The sequence below is a fragment of the Ahaetulla prasina genome, chromosome 10 (assembly GCF_028640845.1).
Source record: "Ahaetulla prasina isolate Xishuangbanna chromosome 10, ASM2864084v1, whole genome shotgun sequence".
NCBI classification, from domain to species: domain Eukaryota; kingdom Metazoa; phylum Chordata; class Lepidosauria; order Squamata; family Colubridae; genus Ahaetulla; species Ahaetulla prasina.
Genome location: NC_080548.1, coordinates 31,953,455 through 31,976,053, shown reverse-complemented (window position 1 = coordinate 31,976,053; position 22,599 = coordinate 31,953,455). Strand labels below are relative to the sequence as shown.

At 49.0% G+C, this 22,599-nt stretch overlaps 1 protein-coding gene across 2 annotated transcripts; it reads right to left on the bottom strand.

Annotated features, from left to right (window-relative positions):
• Positions 1–3,368: 3,368 nt before the first annotated feature.
• On the bottom strand, positions 3,369–19,774 carry FBXO46 (F-box protein 46). 2 transcript variants are annotated; one of them, XM_058196003.1, is made up of 4 exons: positions 19,687–19,774; positions 13,074–13,148; positions 7,414–9,493; positions 3,369–3,657 (listed from the first exon to the last, which is right to left on the bottom strand). In XM_058196003.1, the coding sequence occupies exons 3-4, from the start codon at positions 9,396–9,398 to the stop codon at positions 3,603–3,605; spliced, it is 2,040 nt and encodes a 679-aa protein (XP_058051986.1). In that variant the 5' UTR covers positions 9,399–9,493; positions 13,074–13,148; positions 19,687–19,774; the 3' UTR covers positions 3,369–3,602. The 2 variants fall into 2 exon arrangements, with proteins under 2 accessions (XP_058051986.1, XP_058051987.1); XM_058196004.1 differs by lacking the exon at positions 19,687–19,774 and adding an exon at positions 19,407–19,628.
• Between the last annotated feature and the right edge of the window lie 2,825 nt (positions 19,775–22,599).

Genomic DNA, 22,599 nt, shown 5'->3' with positions numbered 1-22,599 from the left:
GTGGGATTTGCTCTCTCTAGATACGACTACAGGTCCCATCGCTCCCGGCGGAGGAAGGGAAGGAGGGAGGAGGGAGGGAGGGGGGAAAGAAGAAAGGGGAGGGAGGAAGAAAATTTTTAATTTTTAAATTGTTTTTTAATCTGTATTTATATGTATTTTAACTGCCTGTGAACCGCCCTGAGTCCTTAGGGAGATAGGGCGGTATATAAATTTGAAAAATAATAAAAATAATAATAATAAAAGGAAGAATGGAGGGAGGGAAGGAGGAAAAGAGGGAATAAGGGAGGGAAGGAGGAAGAAAGAACGGAAGGAGGGAGGGAGGAAGAAGGGAGGGAGGGAGGAAAAGAGGGAATAAGGGAGGGAAGGAGGAAGAAAGAACGGAAGGAGGGAGGGAGGAAGAAGGGAGGGAGGAAAAGAGGGAATAAGGGAGGGAAGGAGGAAGAAAGAACGGAAGGAGGGAGGAGGAAGAAGGGAGGAGGGAGGAAAGAGGAATAAGGGAGGAAAGAAGGAAGAAGGAAGGGAGGGAGGGAGGGAGGAAAAGAGGGAGAAAGGAAGGAGAGGGAAGGAGGAAGAGGGGAAGGGAGGAAAGAAGGAAGAAAGAATGGAGGGAGGGAGGGAGGAAGAAGGGAGGGAGGGAGGAAAAGAGGGAGAAAGGAAGGAGAGGGAAGAAGGAAGAGGGGAAGGGAGGAAGAGAGGGAGGGAGGGAGGAAAGAAGGAAGAAAGAATGGAGAGAGGGAGGGAGGAAAAGAGGGAGGCAAGCAGGAAGGAAGGAAGTAAAGGGAAAGAAGGAGAGGGAGAGAGAGGAAGAGAGGAAAAGAGGGAGGAGGGAGGAAAGAAGGAAAGATAAAGGGAGGGAGGGAGGGAGGGAGGAAAGGAGGAGAAGGAATAGGCACCTTGATTGTAATCCCAAAACAGCTGGAGCACCACTTGAACCCCCTTGGCCTTGACAAATTCACAGTCCAGTCAATTGCAAAAGGCAGCTTTTTTGTTTGAAAGAGCTTAGGCCCTGTGCTGATCCCTCTAACATTGTCAGACATCCACATCTGCCTATCCCAGATCCTTGGAAAGACTTGAAAAATGGATAAAAGTGCCAAATCCAGTCTGAAGATTTGGCTGGCTGTGTTACCAAAAACAATAATAAATACTTTAAAAAGAGGTGAGAGTTATTTGAATTCCAGCAAGCACAGAAAGTTTTCAAAATCCTCCGTTGCAAAAAAAAAACCACAAAAAAACCAAAAAACGAGAATTTATCTTTCTTTGGGAATGACTGGTTTCAGTTAATTGTTTTTGAAAAAAAAGAAGTGAACAAAACGGTCTTTTGAGTTATGTAAAACCTGTGTTGTGTAAACATGGAAGCCACAGAGTTTTCCCCCCCATATGCTACATCCACAATTATAACCTAAACAGTTGTAGTAGTTAATAGCCTTGCAACTTGCAAATATGGGTTTTCTGGGTATAAAAACTGGAGGTTTCTTTTATTTATTTATTTATTTATTTATTTTATCACATTTATATACCATCCTATCTCCCTAGGGACTCAGGGCGGTTCACAGGCAAATAAAAACATACATATAAATACAGACTAAAAATAACAGTTAAAAAACTTATTCTACATGGCCGAATTATTAAAAAGCAATATAAATAATAAAACCCCTTAAAACCAGTATAAATTTAAAATCTAATCCAGTCCTGCGCAGATGAATAAATGTGTTTTAAGTGCACCCTCTTGCATAGCTAATTTAGTTGTGATCTCTTATCATCTTCGATGCTTTCCCAAAGTTTTCTACAAACCACGTTCAGGTAATGTGCAAACCAAAATCCAACTCTGCTTTTATGCGCATGGATTGTGGCTGCTGGGCCACTGGAGCTGTTCAAGAAGAGCCTGAACAGCCACTTGTCTGGAATGTTATAGGGCAGTGATGGTGAACCTATGGCACGTGTGCTAGAGGTGGCACAGAGAGCCCTCTCTGTGGGCACATGCGCTGTTGCCAGCTGCTCCTCTGGTTTACGGTGCGTGCATGGATGTTGGCCAGCTGATCTTCATGCGTGCCAGAGCCCCAGAAACCCAAAGACCAATGGAATGCACCTTGTCTTCAGATTTCCGGTGCGTGCAAAGACCACGTGACTGGTGAGCATGCATGCACCGGGAACCAGATGACTAGGTGGATGGCTTGCGCATGCACACCAGCCAGCTGGTCAAGTTTCCGGGGCTCAGGCGCACCCATGCACTTTCCAGTTTGGGCGCTCTATGCCGAAGAAAAGGTTCACCATCACTGTTATAGGGTCTCCTGCTTATTTATTTATTTTTATTTTATTTTATTTAATCACATTTGTATACCGCCCTATCTCCCGAGGGACTCAGGGCGGTTTACAGTGTATAAGGCAATAGTCTCATTCTATTTGTATATTTTTACAAAGTCAACTTATTGCCCCCCCAACAATCTGGGTCCTCATTTTACCTACCTTATAAAGGATGGAAGGCTGAGTCAACCTTGGACCTGGTGGGGCTCGAACCTGCAGTAATTGCAGGCTACTGTGTTCTTAATAACAGGCTTTACCAGCGTGAGCTAAACCGGCCCTTTATTTATTTATTATTTTATTTAATCACATTTGTATACCGCCCTATCTCCCGAGGGACTCAGGGCGGTTTACAGCCCAATAAAAACATACATATGAATACAGAATAAAACACCAATTTAAAAAACTTACTTAAATAAGGCCGAATATTAAAAATTGCGATAAAAATAATAAAACCCCATTAAAACCAAATTAAAATTTAAAATTCTAGTCCAGTCTAGTCCAGCGCAAATAAATAGATGTGCCTTAAGCTCGCGGCGAAAGGTTCGAAGGTCGGAAAGTTGACGAAGACCTGGGGGAAGTTCGTTCCAGAGGGTGGGAGCCCCCACAGAAAAGGCTCTCCCTCTGGGTGTCGCCAGTCGGCACTGCCTGGCTGACGGCACCCTAAGGAGTCCCTCCCTGTGAGAGCGCACGGGTCGGTGGGAGGCAATCGGTGGCAGCAGACGGTCCCGTAGATAGCCCGGCCCTATGCCATGGAGCGCTTTGAAGATAGTTACCAAAACCTTGAAGCGCACCCGAAAGGCCACAGGTAGCCAGTGCAGTCTGCGCAGGAGAGGTGTCACATGGGAGCCACGAGGGGCTCCCTCTATCACCCGCGCAGCCACATTCTGGACTAACTGGAGCCTCCGGGTGCTCTTCAGGGGGAGCCCCATGTAGAGAGCATTGCAGTAATCCAGACGAGATGTCACGAGAGCATGAGTGACCGTGCTTGAGCAGGGGGTTGGACTAGAAGACCTCCAAGGTCCCCTTCCGACTCTTTGTTATTCTGTTATTCCTCCAGAAATGAGAAAGCGAGTCTTGTTTCGTTTCTTTCCTGTTTTTATTTTTTTTTCCTCTCCACTTGACATTCGTGTGAAAATGCCACACATGTATACAGACAAACGAGCTTATAAATACCAGTGTGAATAAGTAGCAAAAGTGCCCTGTTCTCACACACAGACACACACACCCCCACCTCCCACCCCTGAGTGGTGCCAATCGGCCAGCGTCAAGGAAGGAGCAGGTTGGCGTCAAATCACTGCAAATCAACATCTGATCCAAGGGGAAACAACGGGAATCCTGTCGTTTAGGGGAAGGGAGCTGGAGAGAAGATAAAATAGTTAGAAATAACAAAATAATCGGGAGGGAGGACAGGTGTACAGTTGAGGTGTGAGAACTCTGGTGCACAGGAGACAGGAAAGGGCTGAGAAACAGATCCCAGGTTAAGAATGTGGCTTGCATGAATTCCTACAAGCGGAAATGTGCAGAAAGCAAATCTGTTTTTTAGCATGAGCCCATGTTAATTAAAAGAAAAGCGAAAGGAGGCAGGGAAATTATATTCCAGTGGAACATGATAGCAACTTTTAAGATGGGTGGACTTCAACTCCCAGAATTCCCCAGACAGCGTGGCTGGCCGGCTGGGGAATTCTGGGAGTTGAAGTCCACCCAGCTTAAAATGGCTATGGTTGAGAATCACTGCCATAATCCATTTCACCCCACAAACGCAGTGGCTTCCATTTCAATCTGCTTTCCGCCCTGCCCAAGGTGGCCCTTTCAGCTGGCCATCCTCTTCCTCCATGGATGAAGGAGAATGGTGGATCAAATGAGACCCTGGTAGGGATAAGCATCCAAACTATGGGTAAAAAAATTCCTGAGCTAAAAGAAATATATCAGGAGGAGCAAGGCTTAGAATAGTGTGGAAGAGGTAGCTGGAGAGGGGACCTATAGAAGCTGGAATCGTAGTCAGATCCCTTGACATGAAGGTCAACTCAACTTGAGCTTTGGATGAGGACCCTATTAAGGATGGAAAAGGTGGACCACTGTCTTCTAAGGTGGCCTTTTTGACTTCCCAGTCTAGCTCGTAGCTGTGGGCTCCCAACCAAGTATCAACCAGATTAGTAGGGGTCAAGGGCAGTGGTGAAATTCAAATTTTTTCACAACCGGTTCTGTGGGCGTGGCTTGGTGGGCATGGTGTGGCTTGGTGGGCGTGGCAGAGGAAGGATACTGCAAAACCTCCATTCCCACCCCACTCCTGGGAGAAGGATATTGCAAAATCTCCATTCCCACCCCACTTTGGGGCCAGCCAGAGGTGGTATTTGCCTCTCTGAACTACTCAAAATTTCCACTAGCGGTTCTCCAAAATCTGCTGGGGTCTTCCTATGGTATAGACCAGGGGTCTCCAACCTTGGCAACTTTAAGACTTTTGGACTTCAGCTCCCAGAATTCCTCAGCCAGCCAAGATTGGAAACCCCTGGTATAGAGCAAAGGTCTCCAACCTTGGCAACTTTAAGCCTGGAGGACTTCAACTCCAATAATTCCCAGAGCTCTGCTCTGCTGGCTGGGGAATTCTGGGAGTTGAAGTCCTCCAGGCTTAAAGCTGGCAATGTTGGAGACCCCTGGTAGGAGACCTGCCTTCCCAACGTCCTCAGAACTTTCCTTGCCCCTGAAGATGGCCAAATGGGAAAAGTTGGAAGGCCTACAAAACACTGAATTGGGGAGTAGCCCTTTGGATGGCCATCAAGAACCACCATTCTCACGGTGAAGAACTCCTGGTAACCCAAACCCCCTCTAGATCTGGAGCAGGTCCTAAGACAATGCAGTGAGTTTCTGAAGGCAAAGAAATCATAAGGAAGTGACTGAAGGAAGACCCCAGGATGAGGGGATGGGGGTGGAGGATGAAGGCCAGCACAGCAGGTTCTAAACATTTGGGCTCCTGCACGACTACTAGCTTACACCAGGTTGGGAAGAACTCCGGACAAGAGGCCAACGGAGGAAAAACAACGGGTCCCTGAATCTACAGGATTGTTTGCAAGGTCAGAAGACAATCCCATGACTTGATTAGCAAGCTCAGGTGGGTTAAAGTGCCCAACCAGACCGGCAGGCTCTCACGCCAGCCAGAGGACATACCGGCATTTTCCAATGAAAACATTGGCCAAGTTATGACTCTTTTGCAGGCTTTTTTTTTCGTACAGTTCACGAGGAAGTGGTTGAGTTTGGAAAACCCCAACCCCCCCTTGCTAGTCCTCCCCCACTCCCCCCCCCCCTGAAGCCAATTGGGTCATAATTCAAGTAAGGAAGAAACGCCACTGATGGGCTTCGTTTTAGCTAGATCAATAAAGAGTTTTAGAAGAAAGAAAAAAATATGGGGAAAAAGCCGAGAGCTACACAGCATTGCGGTAGAACGGAAGGGGTCTTTGATTGACGGGAGGGTGGGCTGCAAGGGTGAAAGCAGAGGAGCCCTTAGCAGAAGAGTCGGCGTTTCCCCCGCAGTCCTGCGAGGCTCCTCCCCAGTATGGAAGAGAGAGAGAGTGAAGGTTAGGGAAGATGCATCCAAGATGGGGGGGGGGTCTCTTTACCCACCACAAAGGATGGGAGAAAGGCGACCAGGAATAGAAACGGCAACACATTCCCAGAGATCCTATCTTGAATGATGGTTGTGCCAGAGTAGTACAAGGATGGGGTGGAATTAGGGGACGGTTGGCCTGTCTCGGCCCGGAGAAAATATTATTTCCTGCTTAGGACTGAAGACCTCTTCTCCATCACTCGGGTGACCCTGAAATCTTAGGTCCCAAGGGGGGCTGACATTTTCGCGGTCCAGGGTGGGGAGGGGGAAACTCAGAAAACCCAACTGGAAAAAGTCCACCCACTGAGGATTGTTTTCCTACACGCAGGGGGATTTCTGCAGTCAGCTGATACCCCCCAGGTCTTTGCAAGCTCCCCGATTCCAACAAAGAAATTCTCCCTAAAAATGCGTTTGCTGGACTCGTGCTCCGGGCAAGACGAGAGAGGAGGGGGATGGGAAACTCATTTCTGATTTTAGCTCTGCGCTGGCCAACCGTGGCGACTTGAAGCCCCCTGGACTTCAACTCCCAGAATTCCCCAGCCAGCCATGAATGATAGAGTTGGAATGGAAGGATCACCTAATCCAGGGGTCTCCAACCTTGGGAACTTTAAGCCAGGAGGACTTCAACTCCCAGAATTCCCCAGCCAGCCATGAATGATAGAGTTGGAACGGACCAGAAGGATCACCTAATCCAGAAGTCTCCAACCTTGGGAACTTTAAGCCAGGAGGACTTCAACTCCCAGAATTCCCCAGCCAGCCATGAATGATAGAGTTGGAACGGACCAGAAGGATCACCTAATCCAGAGGTCTCCAACCTTGGGAACTTTAAGCCTGGAGGACTTCAACTCCCAGAATTTCCTAGCCAGCTTCATTGGCTGGGGAATTCTGGGAGCTGAAGTCCTCCAGGCTTAAAGTTCCCAAGGTTGGAGACCCCTGACCTAATCCAGTTTTCTCAATCTTGGCAACCTTAAAGACTTGTGGACTTCAATTCCCAGAATTCTCCAGCCAGCCATGCTGGCTGGGGAACTCTGGGTGTTGAAATCCACAGGTCTTCTAGTCGCCAAATTTGGACCCCCCCTCTTTTAAAGGATAAAGGAGCTCATTGGGGCTGTCTCCCCAAATCTGGTGAGCTGTAGCGACTGGCCAATATATGCCCCTCCATCAACCTTATATATTTTGTTTTTAAAGGGGCCTCATGACTCTCTGTACATATATTTATTTATTTTGAATACATGGGTGTTATTTTCTCCCCCACCCCCTCTTCAATTTCCTTCTGCAGCAGGGCAGCAGCAGAGACCAATTCCGCACCCCCAGCTGCCAGCGGGATCAAGCAGTTCTTTAAAACACACACACGCAACACACAGATCAGAGCTGTTGTAAAATGCACCCGCACTCCCACTCTCTCACACACGCATGGAGAATTAAGACAGGAGAGAAAAGGAGAAAAGGAGGGCGGGGGGGGGAAGGTCTCTCCGCCCACCCACCCCACTTTCCCCCATCCCGAAGCCCCTCACCTCCCGTCCTCCCTCCGGGCTGCCCTCTCTCTCAACATGTCACACGGCTGCACCCAGTTGTTGTCGTGCAGTCCCACGCGGCAGCCCGGGGTGTCTTTGTCCGTTCTACGGCAGCACATCCAGTAGGAGCGTCCGTAAGGCAAGTCGTGATGGTAAGGTTTGGGGTGCCAACGGCAGAGGGAGACGTCGCCCTTCTCGTAATGTCTCTTGCACTGCTTGCAGGGGTCGTCGCGATACAAGGGGTCCCGGTTCCACTTGGAGTCCGTGGCCAGCACGCCGAAGGTCTCGATGATGTACTTGAAGTAGTGGCAGGAGCATTTTAAGGCCGCCAGCGCCTGGGTGGGCAGGTAGCTGAAGATCTTCACCATGATATGATCGGGAAGCAGCAGCATGTACTGGCGAGGCTCCAGCAACCGCTGGATCTTGAAACGGATCTCTAAGAAGTCGTGCGAGACGTGGCGATACAGGCGACACAAGGACGTATCGGAGACGGAAGGCTCCAAGCCGGATCCGTCGGCCCTCTCCAACCCGCCCTCACCGCCGCTGGACGAGTCCAGGAACGCGCTGTCCGTGTCTCGGCTGTCTTCCTGCCGTGGCGTCTGAGCATGGAGGAAGAAGAGCTGTCCTGGCGGAGGGTCATCGCAAGACGCGCACAACGCTTCTTGGGTTGGCGAGCCCACCGTCAAGCAAACGGTCTCTTCCTTCATGTTCTTGGTGCTGTCCTTGCCAAAGAAGACACACTGGTCCACCACACCTGTGACCACCACGTCCACATGGAAACCGGACACACAGTCTCTGGCTGCGGAGGCGGGGGAGCCTCCCATCTTTTCTGCAGGGGCCCGGACGTCTTCGGGGATAGTGTCCAGTTTGCCGGAGCCGTTCTGGGTCTCGCGATACGTCATCTCCATGTCTGCAGGCTCACGGCCGGATCCTTCGGAGCCCTTGGGGGAGGCACTCGCCAACAGGAAATCCACATTGTTGGGAAGGGTATCCCGGGAGGGGCTGATCAGCTGATAGAGGTCACAGGTGATCTTGTCTTTGGACCGGGCTGTGGTGCCGGTGGGGGACCCTCCGCAGCTCATGAACATGCAGTTGGGCCGGGGAACAGAGCCGCTTTCTGAGGGCGAACGGGGGTCTCGGCTGCTGGAAATACGGAAGGCAATGCGAACTTCGCCAGGGCTGTGCTGGGAGTTGGCCACGCACTCGGAAGACTCCCGGCGGAGGCCGTTCTGACACACAACACTGCGTTCCCGAGACTCAAAGTGGGCAATGGCCTCGGCCACACGGCTGCAGTCCGAGCTTCCCCCGGAGGCTGGTGGTTTCTTCTCCCCGTTCTCCTCTTGCTCCGTAGATACAAAAACCATCGGGGACGGCGGTGCGCTCGGTCTGGAACAATTCTGCTCCGCCCGCGCCGTCCGCTGCTCCACCAAGGCCACCATCTCTGCCACCGAGAGCAGGTCGGTGGTGTCCCCGCCGGCAGGGTCAGTGTGGGACTCGGGCCAAAGGCAAACATCCTCAGCCTCCTTGCTGCCACTGTCCTTGGGTTTGACCGGGCAGACTTTACTCCGGGCGGGATCGTGCGACCTCCGCCGGCGCTTCGCCTTGGAGCTGTCGCTCCCCCAGTTTCCTTTGACTTTCATGGCGCTGGCCCTGTTGCCGCTGCTGCACTGGTGGGCCACGAAGAACGCGATCTTCTCCTTCGTGTTGCCTGGCTTGATCACATACCAGGTGTCCAAGAGGACTCGGCCCTCCTCCACCTGACCAGGATTGGAGGAAGCAGCCGGGGGAGGCGGCGGGGGAGGCGGAGCTGGGGGGGTGTTCTCCGAAGAGAGCTCGTCGCTGTCCCCGTCTTCCTCTTTGGCTTTGCAGGCAAAGTCTCCAAAACTCTTCTTGCCCTGGTTGCCACGGCACGGCTTGTTCTCGGAATAGGTGCCAAACGGGCGGGGACACCACAGCTGGATGTGGGAGAAGGTGTTGTGATCCATCACGCTCTCATGGCCAAGAGGAGGGGGAAGGACGGTCCTCCCCTCTAGTGCATGATCGGCTGCTCCTGTGAATCTTCCCAGGGCCCTGGAGTAGCCTGCGGGAAAGCGAAGGAAAACAGACATCCATCAGGTGTGCAAAATGCAGCGGATTAAGACTGTGTGCATGCAACGCTCTGCTACCTTCGAATTCATTTTCCATTTCTGGGGGTGGGTGGGAAATCATGACAGGTAGTCCTCGACTTACGACCACAATTGAGCCCAAAATTTCTGTTAAGTGAGACATGTGCTAAAGTGAGTTTTGCTCCATTTTACGACCTTTCTCGCCACAGATGTTGAGTGAATCCCTGCATCTAGTTAAGTCAGTCCCAGGGTTGCTAAAGTGAATCTGGCTCCCCCGTTGACTTTGCTCGTCAGAAGGTCGCAAAAGGGGATCACGTGACCCCGGGGACACTGCGACCGTCATAAATATGAGTCGGCTGACAAGCGTCTGAATTTTAATCACGTGGGATGCTGCCTCATCAGTGTGAAAAAAACAGCCGTAAGTCACCAATTTCAGTGCCGTTGTAGCTTCGAATGGACGCTAAATGAACGACTGTAAATCAAGGACGACCTGTAGCTAGTCCTCATGGTGCCAGTAAAAAAAAGGAAAACACGGCAATGGGGTCCAGCGAGGGCCTGGAGCTGTCCCATCCCACACAACGTCTAGTATCTTTCACTCTCCTTGCCTTGTAACTGGGACTCTCGGTCTTAAGGAATGCGGTGACTTGGATTTATAGATGCCAGTTTTATTGGGCCTTCAATCTTTGAGGATTTTTTTAATTTGATTTTAATGATTTCCCGGTCATTGCCCTGTGCTTTTTCTTCCTTTGGGTAGATGGGCAGCCCTATAAATCCGTGAAATAATCCATCAGTAAATTGTCCAAGGGAGGCCACATAGCTTTTTACATCTCCTGCCTGTTTCCCAGCGGCCAGCTGAAGTTCGGGGAGTGCTCTGCATAATTTACTCCTACGGCTTCAAAGGAAGTACGCGAAGGTTACCGATGCCAAGGGCAAGCAAAGGACCACGTGGGTGGCCCCTGCTGCGGCAGATGGCTGGCAGGATGCCACCAACACAAGAGGGAACATCGAAGCTGATACCAGAGCAGGAGCCGGCAACGGTGGCAACTTTACGGCCTGTGGACTTCAACTCCCAGAATGCCCGAGCCAGCCGTGCTGATTCCCAAATATCCGTGGTCAGCGTCCGCTCGACCTCTACCACACCAATTCCCCTGTAGTAATGGGAACTTAGTGGCCTACCTTAAAGGGCTGTTCTAAGACAGTTTCTCAGCCTTTGCAATTTTAAGAGCTGTAGACAGGGGTCTCCAGCCTTGGCAACTTTAAGACTTGTGGACTTCAACTCCCAGAGTTCCTCAGCCAGCTTTGCTGGCTGAGGGACTCTGGGAGTTGAAGTCCACAAGTCCACAAGCTTTGCTGGCTGAGGAACTCTGGGAGTTGAAGTCCACAAGTCCACAAGCTTTGCTGGCTGAGGGACTCTGGGAGTTGAAGTCCACAAGTCTTAAAGTTGCCAAGGTTGGAGACCCCTGATGTAGACCACCGATTCCCAGAATTCCCCATCATATTGGCCGGGGGAATTCTGGGGGGATGAGTTGCATGCATCCTAAACCATGCTGGCTGGGGAGTTTTAGGAAATTGGATAACTTTTATTGTCATTTCTTTACGGTGGGCACAACGGCCACTTTCATTAAAAATGAAATTCTGTTGCCTGATCTCAAAAGTTAAGTATATATCTACCCATGCCCATACGTAACAGACGTATACACATTCTACCGTTTCCCCAAAAATAAGACCTCCCTAGATAATAAGCCCAATCGGGCCTTTGAGCGCATGCGCTAAAATAAGTCCTCCCCGAAAATATTTAAGCGCATGCACAGTCGGTCCCCGTCATTTCCTCGGGTTAGGGCTAGGGAGACAGAGCTGGAAATTAGGTAAGACGGCAAGAGGAGCCCCGTCTTGCTCCAAGAACCCCAAAATAATAAGACCTCCCCGAAAATAAGGCCAAGCGCTTATTTTGGGGTTCAAAAAATATAACACAGGGTCTTATTTTCGTAACATGGTACATACATACATACATACATACTTGTTTTCTGAGGTTTTCACGGGTGTTTGTATGTAGGTCTTTGGTTATTCGGGTTTTCTCCCGCGTAAAATTGGAAGTGTCAAGTCTCATTCGTCATCTTCAGGCTGGTGTTATCAGCTTCATGCTGAGCACAAAGCTGATAACACCAGCCTGAAGATGACGAATGAGACTTCGTCGAAACGTCACCAAGCCACTTCCAATTTTACGTGGGAGAAAACCCGAACAACCAAAGACCTACCTACATACATACATACGTAACACACATATACACATTCTATCCTGTTTCTCCCAAAATAAGACATCCTCTGATAATAAGCCCAGTCGGGTTTTTGAGCGCATGGCAATAAGGCCAAGCGCTTGTTTCAGTGTTCAAAAAAATATAAGACAGGGTCTTATTTTCGGGGAAACACAGGATACCTATACCTATACATGTATATGCACATATACAGTATATTAATCACTGTCCATTTTGAATACATAGCAGAGAGTTCACAAGGTTGATGTATATGGAACAAAACTGACAAGAATCTCGATTTTCAAATTTCCCGATACCACGAAGCCCCCTCCCAGAAAGCAACAAGGGAAACAGGCTGTGGAGAGGATTTGTAGCATCCCAGAAAACCCTGCAAATTCCATGCAAGGTTGAGCCATCCTTGGTGGCCTCCGAGCTTGGTGGTTTTCTTGCAGATGCTTCCTTACCGAGCTGCAGCGCTGATGTTGCTACCTAGTTGGGTTATGAAACGTCTGCACAGAAAACCCCAAAGCACTGAGAGCACTGGAAATCTGCAAATCAAGCACTGATGAAGTTACCTAGCTGGGCCACGAAACGTCTGCCAGAAAAGCAGCAGGCTCCAAAAGCACCGAGGACCTTAAAAGCAACGGCTCTTGTGGAATGGCGCATGTTACCCCTTCCCATTAAAATGCCCCTTTCTCGGCCCTTCCTAAGCCGAACCTGCACCGAAGCTCCGGTGTTCGAAACCTGGCATGCTTTTGAGAAAGAGCAGAGAGGGGCCTGGCAGGTGGGTTGACAGCTTGGAAACTGGTCTCATCTCCCCCTTGAAAACCTGCGGGAAGGAGGCAGCCCGAGGTGGGAAGGGGGATGAGGGAAGGGGAATGCTGGAATGCCATCCCCTCCTCCTCCTGCATGGGCCATATTGCCATTGTGATGGAAGCCGCCGCCCCCCCCCCCAAGAAAAGTCACACGTGCAACTTGTTGATTGTGCAAGGACACCGCCCGATGGAGGAACCTGGTCCTGGGCAGCCAGACACACACACACCCCCTTGCAAACTCATCCTTGAGACCCCTCCCCAAATGCAATCGGCCGCTGTTCGCCAGCATCAATGCAAGCTTTCCAACTAAGCTTTTCCCCAGGGCACAAAAAAGAAAGAAAGAAAGAATTCGACTAGAATCATCACAATCACAACAATTCCAACAATTCTCCCCCCCCCACCTCCCCCACCCCAGGGCGAAATCTCCTGCCAGCCATAGCATCCTCCCTTCATCCTTTCCTGACAAATTCTCTTTCTCCCCTTCTTACCTGGTACCCCAAAGCCAAGGGAAGGGGAGGAGCCTCGGCAGGCCTTCGCGGAACCCTACATCCTTGCTCGGAAGCCTGCGAAATAATATTATGTTTTGTTTTAAATAATAACAGCAACAACAACAACAACAACAACAATGCCAATAATAATAGATAAATCCACAGGTCCTTTTGCAAAGCCAGAGGAGGGGGGGGAAGAGGGGGGGGAGGGAATGGTCCAAAATGGGGGCGTGTGCGGGGGTGTGCGTGAGTGGGAATATTGTCCCCACCCGAGGAACCTCCTCCTGCTGCTGACAGAATGGATCCCTCCCCTCCCCCCCCACCAACCTGGATCTCTTAAAGGGCCAGCTACCTCATTCCACTCCACTGGCCAGGGCAGGGTCCCCCTTCCCACTTGCAATCAATAAGGGGCTTTGAATGCACCAGACTGTAACTCTTACCACCCCCCCTCCAACACACACACACACACACACCCATATACACACCCCTTAACCACTTCAGCCATTTGTTGACAGACATATGCATGAGGCTGAGCGGCCAATCAGAAAGCCGAGTTTGGGGCATGCCCATATATGGATGACAGCAGAGTTTGAGCCTCTCCTTCTGGGTTTTTTTTTTCTTCCCTCCCCTCCTTTAAATCCCCACTGCCAGCATGCCAAGCCAAGCCAGGGATCGTGGCGCAATTCCCACCCACAATCAGGAACGAAGGCCGGCTTGCCCAGCCGAGGGCCATAGCGCAATTCTTAGTATCCCTTCACACACACTCCTGGAATGTCGAATTTATTTTCTCGGCTCTGAGCTGGTCAAAGACTCGCTATGCATTGCACCGGGAAGAACTGTAACGCAGAATAGCAGAGTGGGAAGGGACCTTGGAGGTCTTCTAGTCCAACCCCCTGCTCAAGCAGGAGACCCTGGTACCACTTCAGACCAATGGCTGTATTCCTAGATCACAGATTGCATGCATAGTCTTGTGGGTGGGTGGGGGGTGGGCAGGATGGGACAAGATCTCCCAGACTGATCGTAGAATAACAGAACTGGGAAGGGACCTAGGAGGTCATCTAGTCCAGAGCTCTCCAACCTTGGGAACTTCAAGCCTGGAGGACTTCAACTCCCAGAATTCCTCAACCAGCCAGCCAGATCAGTGGACCTCAACTCCCAGAATTCCCTAATCATGCTGGCTGAGGAATTCTGGGAGTTGAAGTCCACACGTCGTAAAGTCGCCATGGTTGGAGACTCCCCACCTTAAGGGGTTTTTCTCTCTCTGCAAGATTTCTGTTGTAGCTAATTTAAGATTGAGTTCCCTTCTTTTCTTGATGACTGCTTTTCTCTGCCTCTCGTGGCTTCCTATTCCCTGAGCTCCAAAGGGTGTTTCCCCCCCCCCCATTATATTTCTTTTTTTGTGGTTCCCGTTGAAGGCAGATGAGGGATTAAGATGCAAAGAGGAATATCCACACCGCAAGCAAATGTACAGAACTGTTTGCAACCCATTTAACGGGCAATTCTGGCAGATGGCCTTTTCGTAAACGCGGGGGGGAGGGGGCTGCCCCTTCCATCACCCCAGGCAACCTGGCCCAAAACATCTGGAAGGCGAGGGATGAGAAAGGCAGAAATGTACATCCTCTTCGATATCGGTGCAGTATCGACATAACTGCAACAGCCATATTGAAAAGGAAGGAGGACATGCTGAGTAATTCTACAGAAGTTATTGCTAGGAAAGCTTTAGTCCAGACGCCGGGCAACCTTGGACCCAGGAGAAAATCCCTCTAGGTCAGGGGTCTCCAACCTTGGCAACTTTAAGCCTGGAGGACTTCGACTCCCAGAATGATCCAGCCAGCTTTGCTAGTATGAAAATATGAAGTATGAACCCGTCGCCAAGCATTTTGAATTTGGATCAGGTGAGCCTGGGGATCCTGCCACATAAAGCGTAAAATGCTCGTAAGTCACTTTTTTTCAGTGCTGTTGTAACTTTGCTCATTAAAGGAACTGTTGTTAAGTTTGAGGGTTACCTGTATTAAAAACAGAGTAACAGAGTTGGAAGGGACCTTGGAGGTCTTCTAGTCCAACCCACTGCTCAGGCAGGAAACCCTGCACCACTTCAGACAAACGGTTGTCCAATCTCTTTGCAGAAACCTCCAGTGTAACAACGAAACCCTGCGTTGCTGCTCAACTAAAAAGGCAAGCCCTTCTTCTCCCTGGCGGCTGGCTTCACGCCAAGCGCAATGTTTATGATTAACTTAACATCCACAACCGTATAATTAAGCCTGTGTAACTCACCAACGCAGAACATCATGAAAGATAAGAGCGCCCTGAAAGGCTGTAAAATTGGGGCGGATTGCACAGGCCAGGTGAAAGTGAGACAGGCGGCAACTGAGCGCTCCCAGCCACAGCATTCCCAAGCGCACCTCAAAGGGTTTTTTGAGACACCCGGTGGCCTCTTTTGTCTTTTGCAGGGGTCTGGGGGAGGAGAGGGGTCTTCTGAAGGCGGGGGTGGGGTGGGGGGAAGAAGGGCATTTCATCAGCCATGAAGGAGGTCTGGATGTTAGTAGCAAGGACAGAGATGGAGACTGTCCTTAACCCAGGGAAGGAAGGAAGGAAGGAAGGAAGGAAGGAAGGAAGGAAGGAAGGAAGGAAGGAAGGAAGGAAGGAAGGAAGGAAGGAAGGAAGGAAGGAAGGAAGATAAGATAGATAAGTAGATAAATAGATAGACAGACAGACAGACATTGATTGATGGATGAATTGAGAGAGAGAGAGAGGGAGGGAGGGAGGGGGAGAGAGAGCGAGAGAGCGAGAGAGAGAAATAGATAGATGCAGACAGGCAGGCAGAAATGGATTGATGGATGAATGTAGATAGATAATAGATAGATAGATAGATAGATAGATAGATAGATAGATAGATAGATAGATAGATAGATGATAAATGCAGACAGAGCGGTTGTATAATTTTCCTCCCTCCCTTCGATCTAAAACCCTTGGAAGAAGGAAGGGGTACAGACAGTCCAGAGCACCCCCAGCCCCCAAACTAGAAGAATCCTCCTTCTATTAACCCTCTGTCAGGTCTGGGTCAGGAACAAGCCTATGGGGCAGACCATCTACTTCAAGATCTTGAAATCGGCCTCTGGGATTATACCTCCACTTAACAGAGGGACCCGAAACCGAGGGCCACAGATGTCAGTGGGGCTCACAGAGCTGGCACCAACCCCCAGAAAGCAGAGCTCTTAAACTTTGGGTTTCAGGCCAGGATAAGCTGCATGTCTTTCTCCTCAAATACAGCAGCTAAGCCAAGATCCAGATGGAAAGCCGGGTCATAAACCAGGATGCTGCTCTTAAAGGGCAGTGCGATATGGTCCTTGAGTTACGGCAAGCCCAGACAGAAAGCTGAGGCATCTTTGCTGGGTCTGTTCAAAATCAGCAGCCCCTTTCCAGAACTTTCCCACCCTTCCCCCACCCCGCCCTTTGGAATTGCCAACAGCTCAGAACCAGAACCAGAACCAGAGCTGGAAGGGACCTTGGAGGTCATCTAGTCCAACCCCCTGCTCAAGCAGGAGACCCTGGTACCACTTCAGACCAATGGCTGTATTCCTAGATCACAGATTGCATGCATAGTCTTGTGGGTGGGGGGGCAGGATGGGACAAGATCTCCCAGACTGATCGTAGAATAACAGAATTGGGAAGGGACCTAGGAGGTCATCTAGTCCAGAGCTCTCCAACCTTGGGAACTTTAAGCCTGGAGGACTTCAACTCCCAGAATTCCTCAACCAGCCAGCCAGATCAGTGGACCTCAACTCCCAGAATTCCCTAATCATGCTGGCTGAGGAATTCTGGGAGTTGAAGTCCACAAGTCGTAAAGTCGCCATGGTTGGAGACTCCCCACCTTAAGGGGTTTTTCTCTCTCTGCAAGATTTCTGCTGTAGCTAATTTAAGATTGAGTTCCCTTCTTTTCTTGATGACTGCTTTTCTCTGCCTCTCGTGGCTTCCTATTCCCTGAGCTCCAAAGGGTGTTTCCCCCCCCCCATTATATTTCTTTTTTTGTGGTTCCCGTTGAAGGCAGATGAGGGATTAAGATGCAAAGAGGAATATCCACACCGCAAGCAAATGTACAGAACTGTTTGCAACCCATTTAACGGGCAATTCTGGCAGATGGCCTTTTCGTAAACTGGGGGGGGGGGGCTGCCCCTTTCCTGGCCCAGGCAACCTGGCCCAAAACATCTGGAAGGCGAGGGATGAGAAAGGCAGAAATGTACATCCTCTTCGATATCGGTGCAGTATCGACATAACTGCAACAGCCATATTGAAAAGGAAGGAGGACATGCTGAGTAATTCTACAGAAGTTATTGCTAGGAAAGCTTTAGTCCAGACGCCGGGCAACCTTGGACCCAGGAGAAAATCCCTCTAGGTCAGGGGTCTCCAACCTTGGCAACTTTAAGCCTGGAGGACTTCAACTCCCAGAATGATCCAGCCAGCTTTGCTAGTATGGAAATATGAAGTATGAACCCGTCGCCAAGCATTTTGAATTTGGATCAGGTGAGCCTGGGGATCCTGCCACATAAAGCGTAAAATGCTCGTAAGTCACTTTTTTTCAGTGCTGTTGTAACTTTGCTCATTAAAGGAACTGTTGTTAAGTTTGAGGGTTACCTGTATTAAAAACAGAGTAACAGAGTTGGAAGGGACCTTGGAGGTCTTCTAGTCCAACCCCTTGCTCAGGCAGGAAACCCTGCACCACTTCAGACAAACGGTTGTCCAATCTCTTTGCAGAAACCTCCAGTGTAACAACGAAACCCTGCGTTGCTGCTCAACTAAAAAGGCAAGCCCTTCTTCTCCCTGGCGGCTGGCTTCACGCCAAGCGCAATGTTTATGATTAACTTAACATCCACAACCGTATAATTAAGCCTGTGTAACTCACCAACGCAGAACATCAAGAGAGATAAGAGCGCCCTGAAAGGCTGTAAAATTGGGGCGGATTGCACAGGCCAGGTGAAAGTGAGACAGGCGGCAACTGAGCGCTCCCAGCCACAGCATTCCCAAGCGCACCTCAAAGGGTTTTTTGAGACACCCGGTGGCCTCTTTTGGAGGGGTGTGGGGGAGGAGAGGGTCTTCTGAAGGTGGGGTGGGGTGGGGGGAAGAAGGGCATTTCATCAGCCATGAAGGCGGTCTGGATGTTAGTAGCAAGGACAGAGATGGAGACTGTCCTTAACCCAGGGAAGGAAGGAAGGAAGGAAGGAAGGAAGGAAGGAAGGAAGGAAGGAAGGAAGGAAGGAAGGAAGGAAGGAAGGAAGGAAGGAAGGAAGGAAGGTAGATAAGATAGATAAGTAGATAAATAGATAGACAGACAGACAGACATTGATTGATGGATGAATTGAGAGAGAGAGAGAGAGAGAGAGAGAGAGAGAGAGAGAGAGAGAGAGAGAGAGAAATAGATAGATGCAGACAGGCAGGCAGAAATGGATTGATGGATGAATGTAGATAGATAATAGATAGATAGATAGATAGATAGATAGATAGATAGATAGATAGATAGATAGATAGATGATAAATGCAGACAGAGAGGTTGTATAATTTTCCTCCCTCCCTTCGATCTAAAACCCTTGGAAGAAGGAAGGGGTACAGACAGTCCAGAGCACCCCCAGCCCCCAAACTAGAAGAATCCTCCTTCTATTAACCCTCTGTCAGGTCTGGGTCAGGAACAAGCCTATGGGGCAGACCATCTACTTCAAGATCTTGAAATCGGCCTCTGGGATTATACCTCCACTTAACAGAGGGACCCGAAACCGAGGGCCACAGATGTCAGTGGGGCTCCCGCTACAGAGCTGGCACCAACCCCCCAGAAAGCAGAGCTCTTAAACTTTGGGTTTCAGGCCAGGATAAGCTGCATGTCTTTCTCCTCAAATACAGCAGCTAAGCCAAGATCCAGATGGAAAGCCGGGTCATAAACCAGGATGCTGCTCTTAAAGGGCAGTGCGATATGGTCCTTGAGTTACGGCAAGCCCAGACAGAAAGCTGAGGCATCTTTGCTGGGTCTGTTCAAAATCAGCAGCCCCTTTCCAGAACTTTCCCACCCTTCCCCCACCCCGCCCTTTGGAATTGCCAACAGCTCAGAACCAGAACCAGAACCAGAGCTGGAAGGGACCTTGGAGGTCTTCTAGTCCAGCCCACCGAGCTGCCAAACTCAGCCCATCCAAGGAGAGACTTCCCGAAGACCTTTTCCCATTGCACCAAGGGGATCTGGTGGAGAGGCAGGAGAAGGGCGGATCCCTGCCTGGAGAAAGGTTGCCACCTGCTTTCCTCTCGGGCTGCTCCTGTGCCTTTTATTTATTTATTTATTTATTATTCGAATACCTTTTGCAGTACTAGGAGCAGCAGCAGCGCTCTGGCAACCTGGCATGGTAAAACGAAGCCTTTGCCCTTTAGTTTTAATCCGCTTTTCTAGCCAGAAAAGCCTCCTGGGGCTGCTGAGAGCAGAGGAGCAGGGCTGGGGCAGGTCAGTTGGCAACCCTGATCCCCATCAATAATTTCTCCTCTCTCTTCCAGCCCCTTCTGCTTCTTCTCTGCTGGGCTTCCGACCCCCGGGCCTCCAATGCATTTGCACCCCCAACAGGAGACGCTCAGCGCCTCTTACCTTCCACGCAGCGGGACCGCCCGCCACCTCCACTCTCTCCCTTTGCAAGCAGTGACTCCTCGGCACTTCCTGGTTCCCCCTCTGCGCAGGCGCCCCTCCTCGAACCGCCCACTTCCGTACTCAGCCGCCCAATGGGCGGCCGCTTTCTCCTCCGCTCGGGATTCCGAGTCGCAAAGGCTTCTGGGAGTTAGAGTTCTGGCGCTGCGTTTGGAGGCTCTTGCGCAGCTCTGCGGATGAGAAGGGCAGGAAAGCTTTTTTCCGGGGGGGCGGGGCGAAAGGGGGTTTATTTCTAATCTAGCCACTTTATTTTATTTATTTATTTTATTTTTATTTATTTATTTATATTGTGTTGTAAGTGTTGTACCTTGATGAAGGTATCTTTTCTTTTATGTACACTGAGAGCATATGCACCAAGACAAATTCTTTGTGTGTCCAATCACACTTGGCCAATAAATTCTAATTCTAATTCTAATTCTAATTTTGTCACAACAATATATGTAGGAATCATGCAAAAGATTATATAGTATATAAGCATATATGGGTAAATATAAGGAGGTATAAGCATATATATAGAAAGAAGAAAAGAAAAACAATAGGACAGGAACGGTAGGCACGTTTGTGCGCTTATGCACGCCCCTTATGGTCCCCTTAGGAATGGGGTGAGGTCAATAGTAGAAAGTTTTTGGATAAAGCTTTTAGGATTATGGGAAGAGACCACAGAGTCAGGTAAAGTATTCCAAGCACTGATGATTCTGTTACAGAAGTCATATTTTCTGCAATCTAGATTATTTTCTGCAATCTAGATTAATAATAACTTGATAATAACGTGGTCCCTGCTTCCTTTTTCTCCCCTGGAGCTTCGCAATCCTGCAGGGTTCCTTTTTTTGGGAAGTGTGCATTGCTTAAAAATTCTGTGCCTCTGAGCATGTACAGGTAGTCCTGGACTTCCAACCACAGTGGAGCCCCATTTTTCTTTGTTGCTAAGCGAGACATTTGTTAAGTGCTCCATTTTACAACCTTTCCTTGCCAGCGGTGTTAAGTGAATCAATTTGGTTGTTAAATTGGTAACACGGTCGTTAAGTGGATCTGGCTTCCCGGTTAACTTTGCTCGTCAGGTCGCAAAAGGGGATCAGGTGACCTCGGGACCCTGCAACCGTCATAAATGTGAGTCAGTTGTCGAGCATCCAAATGTAAATCACAGGACCGCCGCCGGGGATGTTGCAACGGCCATAAGTGTGAAAAACGGTCATAACTCACTTTTTCAGTACCATTGTAACTTAGAACGGTCACTATATGAATTATTCTAAGTCAAGGACTAGCTGTAGTGAGTTCAGCCTTCCCCTGAATGGTGCAGCTACAGTACATGTTAAAGGTGCCTTAGGATTCTGCGTGAAAAGTTTGCAACCACTGTATTATTATTATTATTATTATTTATTATTTATTTATTATATTTGTATACCGCCCATCTCCCGAAGGACTCAGGGCGGTTCACAGCCAATAAAACAACAGAAAACATATAATACATATAAAGCAACAAAAAGAATAGACAATTAAATTCAGTTGATGCCTTAAAACTTTTAAATACAAATTTAAAACCCATTTAAACCCCTGATTTAAAAACCCCAATTTAAAACTACGTTCAAGCTAGTCCTGTATGAATAGAATAAATAATATTCCCACCCATCAGAATCAGTGATATTATTCTAACATCAGAATAAATATTCTCATTTATCAGAGTAAATAAATAGAAGAAAAGAAGGTAGGAGAGAGGGGATAAAGTGGATATTTTTAATTCCATTATTTTCATATGTAATTTGTTATACATTTTTTCTTGTTTTGTGCTTGGTGCGTAAATTATTATTATCAGAATTTTCTTGTACATTGTTTTCTTTGTTCCTCTTCCAAAGTCCTTCCTTTGAAAAATGCAGACACACCTATTATTCTCTTTATGACCCCTGAGTCATTTATCGGTCTGAAATCAGGACTTGCAACCTTTGAACTGCTTCGAAGGATGGCATCTACAGTCCCAGAGTGGCGATGGTGTCAGTCTCCAGATCTTGCCAAACTAAGTGAGCTGATTTCATTATGACCTTTATTGTTCTTATCTAGCATTGTCTTTGGAGTTAGTCATGAGCTGATTATCTTAACTTTCTACACTCAGAACCTTGTTTCTTAAACCTTGGATGACTTTAGTACAGTGGTTCCCAACCAGTGTGCCGTGGCACTAAGGGGTGCCGTGAGATCTTTTGAGGGTGCCGGGAACTTTTGAGCTACGGAGATTTTAAATATCTATTTCCTTATAAGGGTGCCGGGAACTTTTGAAAGGCTTTCCAAGGGTGCCTCAAACAAGAAAAGGTTGTGCCTCAAACAAGAAAAGGTTGGGAACCACTGCTTTAGTACCTCGTCATTCTCAGAGGAGATCCACGTTAGTCTATCTACCGCGATAAGAAAAGAAAAAAATCAGGAATCTAAAGTTTGGGGGGGGATCTAGTATCTTTTTTCTGATAATTTTATTTTCAAATAAAAGACTATTTGAGGGGCTGCCACAGAAAAGAGGGGGTCAACTTATTCTCCAGAGCACCTAAAGGCAGGACAAGAAGCAATGGATGGAAACAAATCAAGGAGAGAAGCAACCTGGAACTAAGGAGAAATTTCCTTTCAATGAGGGCAATTAACCAGGGGAACAACTTGCCACCAGAAGTTGTGGGCACTCCATCACTGGAGGTTTTTAAGAAGAGCTTGGATAGCCATTGGTCTGAAATGGTATGGGGTCTCCTGCTTGAGCAGCAGGTTGGACTAGAAGACCTCCAAGGTCCCTTCCAACTCTGTTATTAAAAAAATCTGCATTCTGCCTGCCGTAATAGCTGGAGAGTTATCAATGACTGTGGTTTATAAATCACCTGATCCTACTGG

What these genes read in the sequence shown, in the direction of transcription:
- FBXO46 (XM_058196003.1), bottom strand. Translation starts at nt 9,398, where the DNA reads ATGGATCACAACACCTTCTCCCACATCCAGCTGTGGTGTCCCCGCCCG. An exon ending in GCCCGGAGGGAGGACGGGAG is followed by an intron (nt 3,658 to 7,413) that starts GTGAGGGGCTTC and finishes TCTTCTCTCCAG; the next exon opens with CTCCCTTCCCCTAAACGACA.